The sequence below is a fragment of the Acanthisitta chloris genome, unplaced genomic scaffold (genome assembly GCF_000695815.1).
Source record: "Acanthisitta chloris isolate BGI_N310 unplaced genomic scaffold, ASM69581v1 scaffold26745, whole genome shotgun sequence".
Lineage (NCBI taxonomy): Eukaryota > Metazoa > Chordata > Aves > Passeriformes > Acanthisittidae > Acanthisitta > Acanthisitta chloris.
In genome coordinates this window covers 2,125-9,207 of record NW_008675766.1, presented here as the reverse complement: position 1 = coordinate 9,207, position 7,083 = coordinate 2,125, and the positions used below count along the sequence as shown (strand labels likewise).

At 37.1% G+C, this 7,083-nt stretch overlaps 1 protein-coding gene across 1 annotated transcript in view; it reads left to right on the top strand.

The window, feature by feature from the left end:
- The window catches only part of LOC103803344 (lon protease homolog 2, peroxisomal-like), a gene marked incomplete at its 3' end in the record, with an annotated part of 8,830 nt that extends 2,521 nt beyond the window's left edge, over positions 1–6,309 (top strand). Inside the window, exons 3-7 of the mRNA XM_009075889.1 lie at positions 968–1,099; positions 2,346–2,468; positions 3,330–3,493; positions 4,085–4,179; positions 6,051–6,309. Of these exons, the coding sequence (XP_009074137.1) occupies positions 968–1,099; positions 2,346–2,468; positions 3,330–3,493; positions 4,085–4,179; positions 6,051–6,309 (773 nt within the window). The remainder of the gene's footprint in view (positions 1–967; positions 1,100–2,345; positions 2,469–3,329; positions 3,494–4,084; positions 4,180–6,050) is intronic.
- Between the last annotated feature and the right edge of the window lie 774 nt (positions 6,310–7,083).

Here is a 7,083-nt window from a genome sequence, read left to right as displayed (position 1 = left end):
TAAACCACGACATCTGCCTTCCTCTAGTTCTTATATTGTTCAGTGACTAGTAGGGTTTTGGTATTTCTGCTGCAAAATAAATGTTTTTGTCCTAGCTTAAGGTTTCTGTGCTGAGTTCCAGTGTGACTCTACAGCTCATTTCAGGATGAGTCTGTGTATGTTAGTGCTGGGCTAAGTTGGTGTTTCACATATAGCAATACTATAAATACACTCTAGTAAAAGGAAAAGGAATACCTTTAATTAATTTGTGCATAATTTTTTAGTATATACATGAAAATACATACAAGGGATTTTTTTTTTTTAGTGAGTTTGGCCTTTTTATTAAGGAAGAAATAAAACCCTCTTGGTTATAAACGCTCTAGGTACAATGAGTTGGAGTTTAAAGGATGTAGAGAAAAAGAGTCATCATAGTGTTAAGATAACCGGGGAAGTTTTTAATCAGATTTTGTGCATAATTTTTTAGTATATACATGAAAATACATACAAGGGATTTTTTTTTTTTAGTGAGTTTGGCCTTTTTATTAAGGAAGAAATAAAACCCTCTTGGTTATAAACGCTCTAGGTACAATGAGTTGGAGTTTAAAGGATGTAGAGAAAAAGAGTCATCATAGTGTTAAGATAACCGGGGAAGTTTTTAATCAGATGACATGGGTAAAAAGAGTCATCATAGTGTTAAGATAATTGGGGAAGTTTTTAATCAGAGGACATGGGAAATATTGAAAAAACACCTCAAACTATACTATTTTGTAACTTCTCAGACAAGCAGGAAGCCCAGAGTCTTGATGTCCTGTGCTGAGTTAGTTCCTCTTCTATGAAGTTGTTGTGAAGTTACTTCACTAGCTTTTTGGCAAACTACCTAGACATGTTGCATACTGAAAAGTACAGTCCTGTTTAGTCAGATGTTCCCTTTGGTAATTCAAAAAGAAACCTAGCAAACCACTCATGTTGTTCATTGTGTGTTTCTTAGTTGGTTGAGATGTTGGATATGTCAGTGCCTGCGGTCGCAAAGCTGAGACGTCTCCTGGACAATCTGCCTAGAGAAGCTTTGCCAGATATTCTCACTTCTATCATCCGCACATCCAACCAAGAGAAGCTTCAGGTATTATCTTCTTAACCTTTTGTTTTAAGTGGAGTTAGGTGTTTGCTGCCTTTTTTTATGGCCAGTCACTTTGAGATGATTCTGGAATTGCTTACACTTGAGACTGGACAGTGATAATGTTGTGCCAGCAGGTGCTTGTGTTACAACTCAGAGTGAATGCTTGTAAAAAGTATTTATGCTGTTGTTTAAAGGTGTTTATATATGTATGTGTCAGAACTCACCTTGCAGGTAAATTAATCTAGTTAGCCTTGGAAATAGTTCATTTTAGTAAACAATAAATACAGCATGGTCTTCCCTTTTTCGTGGGAGAGATGATAACTCTTTCTTCAATTGTGTTGAAACCTTGCTGACCTACCACATTTAACAGATCATATGTATCTTAATACTAACAGCTTCAGAACAATTTGTTTTTAAATCTTCTAGAAAACCTTTTGAAGTCTGAGTTTCTTCAAATACTGAGACACTGGTTAAGTTTCCATCATATGTCAAAGCAACTTTATGGAACACCATCCTTATGGTTTGATGCTTACTACTCTGATTTCTGTATTTGCTTGCTGTGTTTGGAAGTTTTGGTGTTCCTTTTCTTTTGTTAAATAGAAATTAGTGCAATAACTTGAGGGAAGGTGTGTACTACAGCTGAACATCCTGCTGGAGGAAAGTTCATTGGTCATTAGATTTAGCATGTCCATTTTTCCTGTTAGAAGCTCTAAGGAGAAGAGCAGCCAGTGGAAGCTGTGAAAATAGAGAACAGAATTCTCCCCATTTCCACATGGCAACTTCATTTCACATGAAAATGAAATGGTGTATAAAATTTTAAAAAAAGACAAAAAATCTCTAAGCAAAAAATCTAAAGGCATAAGGTGATTTTTTTTTTCCTAGGTTAGCCAAGAAGATCATGCTATAACTTTCTTAGAGGTCCAACTCTTTCCTGAGGCTCAGTAGTTGAAAAATAGAACACCAATAGATGTTTGCCACAGAAAATGCAACTGAAATACTAAGATGCTTAAAAACAGACAGGGAAAATATTTTTTTTTATAGCTTGGAGTGCTTTGTAGTTTAGGTATCCAGACCCTTGAGACTAGATGTTGTGTACAGGATTCTGATTGCTTTTCTTGCTACCTTTTTTCCTAATCCATCTTTCCTCTAACTGGTCAAAAACCAGTAACAGTACCTCCATGTTCCCTTCCCCCAAACTGATGATCCATCAGTGTGAACTTGTTGGCTGCTGACAACTCCTTGCTCTTAGATTCTAGATGCTGTGAGGCTGGAAGAACGGTTCAAGATGACTATACCATTGCTGGTTAGACAGATTGAAGGCCTGAAGCTGCTTCAGAAAACAAGAAAGCCCAAACAGGATGATGATAAACGGGTATGAACCTTTAAATTTGGGATACTTAAACATCCTAGATAAATATAAAGATGAACTTCTCAAACTGGCTAGTGAAGACACATGATTTTAGTCTGTGCCAAGTTTTAATGTATAGCCATAACATTTGATAGTCAGTCTGGAGCTGCAGAGAATACTCAGCTGGCAACTTTGGCTGTGTAGATACCTAAAAGAGAAAATATTTGTTGAACACTGCCTAGGCTTTGTATTATTTATTTATTTTAATCTGAGCACTTTGTGATGTTAGATGAATGCTCAGATTCCTCTAAGGAGTGAGTTTTTCTGTGTGCTATGCACACATTGAGATTTGGCCTGTGCAGTGAAGATTGTACCTGTTACTAATGGCATTGCAGGTGACTAGTAGCTTTGGACATACAGATAAAGAATGTGTGGTGTAAAATGCAGCTTGCTCAGCTAGAGCTGCTTATATTTCTTCTGCATCTAACTGCACTTATGCAATTTAGTAAATGGGAAGTAATTGAGAAATGAAAAAGAAGAGCAAAGACTTCATGGTTTTGTAAGGATTGGGTTTATTCTGCTACAGTGGGCTGCCATGCCTGAAAAATTACAAACAGCAGCTTTCAGTTTTGTTCTTGGCTTCTGTTGTTTGCTAGTTGAGGGTAGATGACAACACACTTAGGAAATACACACACTGAAGTAAGAACTGCACCTTTTAAAAGTAGCTCCAGTAACACATTGTGGAGTTACTTATGGAATTAAAATCTGCATTTTTCTGTGCACCTCACACGTTTTTGTCATGGTTTCCACTCGAAGCCAAACAACACCTCTTATTTAAAAAACAAAGCCTGATGCTGTTCTCTGGTTCTGTTTTCCATTTCCTAGGTTGTAGCTATTCGTCCTAGTCGAAGAATCAATCATGTTGCAAACACTGCAGAAGATGAGGAGGAAGAAGAAGATCATGATGATGTTGTCATGCTAGAAAAAAAGATTAGGACATCCAGCATGTCAGAACAAGCTCTTAAAGTTTGTCTTAAGGAAATAAAAAGGTGGGAGTCTTTTAAATGGTGGTTTCTTCTCTTATTTGATACTTTAAAACAAATCTTGCAAACCTTTTCCTGTTTTATACATGTTTGTGTTGGTTGTGTTTTGGAAATGATTTGAAAAAGTTTAGTAGATTGCTGGGTTTTGCTTATAAATTTAATCATTTCTTTTTTTGAACATGAGATGACAAAGAAATATGAAGTCTTCTAGATATGATTTATACATTAGTAGAGCTTGAAACTCTAAGCTTCTTATGAAGTAAAGGTCTTAAAAAAAAGCCAACACCACAATTGTTAATGATTAATGAATAAACTGACCTCGTTATTGAGGTTTTTTTCCCCTCTGTTTTTGCTGAGAGGATAACTGCTCTCTCCATGGTGATATGGTGGTTAACAAACTCCTTTTCAGTGAGGATGCATATATGGAGTGTCCTATTTGGTGGAGTAGTGACTTGCTTTTTCAGTGTTATGGTTGTCAGAAGGTACAAGGGTTTGCTGAGGGCCTCAGGTTTGCTTAATAGCTGTTTTGTGGTGCAGGAGAGTCTTACTGTGCAGTTTTTTTGGCTAGCCTTATGAATTCAGTACATATATTTCCAGGTTAAAGAAGATGCCTCAGTCAATGCCAGAATATGCTCTGACAAGAAATTACTTGGAACTGATGGTAGAATTGCCATGGAACAAGAGTACGAAAGGTAAACCCTTCTGTTATTGGTGATTGTCTCTTGCACAGGCACTTTAGGACAAGTAACCTTCATGTGAACACTGTGCTTAGCTCTGTCTTGGAAAAACACCATTAATATGTTACTTTGAGCCAGGTAGACCATTAAACTTCAGTGAGATCTGTATCCTGAATAACCTCAGGCTAGCTCAATTGTACATCCAATAGCATGAATTAAAAAAGTATTGGGAATAGTTTCACAGAAAAATGAAGATGTTATTACTTATAATTCTTGCTAGCATGTATCAAAAATAATGAAGAAATGAACATCTAATTGCTTCTTGTGTGTTGGACAAAAGAAAAAGGACATCTTTGTAGCATTGATCTTCCTGAAGAAGGTTCTGGTTTATCTTAATAAGGTTTGGTAAGGAACAAAAGGATGAAAAAACACAATTGTAGTTAATTTTAATAGTCACAACTTGAGGTGCACTAGAAAAACTGAGGATCATCTCTGCTTGGTACCACAGTTTTCAGAAGTTGTGAGTAGAGAGTGATGCTGTTAATACAGCAACAGTATGCAAAAATGGAGAGTGAGGCAAGAGCAGAAAACCAAACATGACCAACAAACATTTCCTGCCAACCAACACAAGCAGATTCAGTGGGCAGAGTGACTTCCCAGGAGGTGGACATACCACACCTGCAGCAATGTCTGTCTTTTGCTCTCTGCTAGTATGTGTAGTGATGATTTTTTCCTGTTTTGAACTAGAGCCTTGGCTGTTTACAAAGCTTCTTGTAAATATTTGATTTAATGATTACATTGTAAAAAGATCTGCCTGCAGATACTGCACAGTGTTACTCAAAGAATCCCAGAATGTAAGCTATTTGTTGACACTCATGTCCTACCAGAATGTTTTTTTTGGTGAAAGTTGCTCTTTGATCATTCAAAGTTACGCCACCTCAGGTGCAGTTTGAAGTTTTTACTTTAAGCAAAGTTTGTGATTCCTGTGATTGATATTTTGAACTCTGTGGCTACAAGGAATAAAAATATGCATAAATATATTTTAAAAATTAGAAAATCATGATATTTAGTGCTTTTTTTTTTTGTTCAGTGGTTCATTGCAAAGATTTACGTGGTTGATGATGAGAATTTAATCACAGTTGTCTGTATGTAAATATGCAGACTTAGCAGTGTGAGACTTCTGCATCTGGAATGGAGAGAATCTGAAGGGTGGGTGTGTGCAGAGATGAGAGATTTCACTGCTTCCTGCCTACTCTCTTTGTGCTGTATAGCAAAGGAGACTGGTGTTTGCTGCCGGAAGTTCCTCCTCTGTGTGGAGTATTAGTTCATGTCCATCAGTGATGCCTGACCATTTATCTCAAGTTATGGCAATTGCAGAAAAAATAGTTTTTCCAATCCTAGTGTCACGTGGGTATTTTTGCAGTGCCAAATCACTGCAAGTGTTGCATGAGCTGGTAAGATCCTGCTGTGTTTGTGAGATAGTTCTAGACTCTTATCATTGAGTCTGATGATGAAAACCTAGGGATGATTTTTTCTTTGAGAAGACCTTACAGGTCTGAAGACATTACAGACTAACTTCAGTGAGAAAGTAAATGCTGAAAAAATTGCTTATCATTGAATTGCTGTTCTAGAATAGACACTAAGTTCATTCGAACCAGATTTCAATCTGTGACAGAGTGAGAAGATGATTTTTTTGTTTAAATCTCATTATCAGTACTGTGATCTAACTTATGCCTAATTTCCTTATTAGAGGAGAATTGTAATACCTTTGTTTTGGAAATGGCACTAATGAATGTGTTTGAGAATGTCTTTTTTTCTGATGCAGAGTGAACTGTTCCCATTTCTGAAGGTACATGTGCTGATGGCTTTTCTGTTGTCCATGGCAGATCGTCTCGAAATCCGCGCGGCTCGGATTGTCTTGGATAATGATCATTATGCTATGGAGAAGTTGAAGAAGAGAGTTTTGGAGTACTTAGCTGTCCGACAGCTTAAAAACAACCTCAAGGGTCCCATTCTCTGTTTTGTGGGGCCCCCAGGAGTTGGTAAAACTAGTGTTGGAAGATCAATTGCCAAGACTTTGGGTCGAGAATTCCACAGAATTGCTTTAGGAGGAGTCTGTGATCAGTCTGATATTCGAGGCCATAGGTAACTACTTCATCCTTTCCTAATTGCAGTTTTTTTCTCTGCAGAATGTATTGATCATTTTCATTTTTCAGCTAATACAGAGAAATTCTGCTTATTTGAAACACTGGTAGGTATTGATTTTTCTTGGTATTCAGGGGTGTTATTGAGAGAGAATGTTAGTTAATGGGTGTTTAGTGTCGAGATACAACCTGTGTTCTTTCCTTTTGCTGCTGCCTCTTACTGTTATGGGGGAGAATGGAATTTCCTCCTAGGTCCTTTTAGCACTTTGAAGTAAAATTCAATGGCAAGTTTAATGCAAACTCTTGATTTTTCTACTTTTTCAGAGGGATGCAAAGATTAGTTATACAAAATAGCCTATGATAGCAATACATTCCTTTATAACCACCCTATTCTTGTAACTTCCCTATGTAATTTTAATGAAAACTCCAATGAAATGCTGTAATGAAAATTAATTTTCTGGTGTCAGATGTCTGACTGTGTAAGCTAGTTGCATGTGTGAATGCATCAGAGTGGTGGAAACTCACAGTCCCAGCTGGAAGGAATGCAGGAAATCTTGTGCTGAACATCTGCATAAACTTCCAGGAATCTGGAATATAATGTGTTTCTTGGAATCTAGGGTATAATGTACTACTGATCACTTCTTAGACCAGAGTGTGAGAGGAAAACGTGATAAAACGGTGAATTTGTACTTGACAACAGCTCAAAAATTCAGAGTGGTTGGGTAAACCTTTAGTTCAGCAGCCTTGGTAAAACCAGCAATGTGTTTCTTCCTGG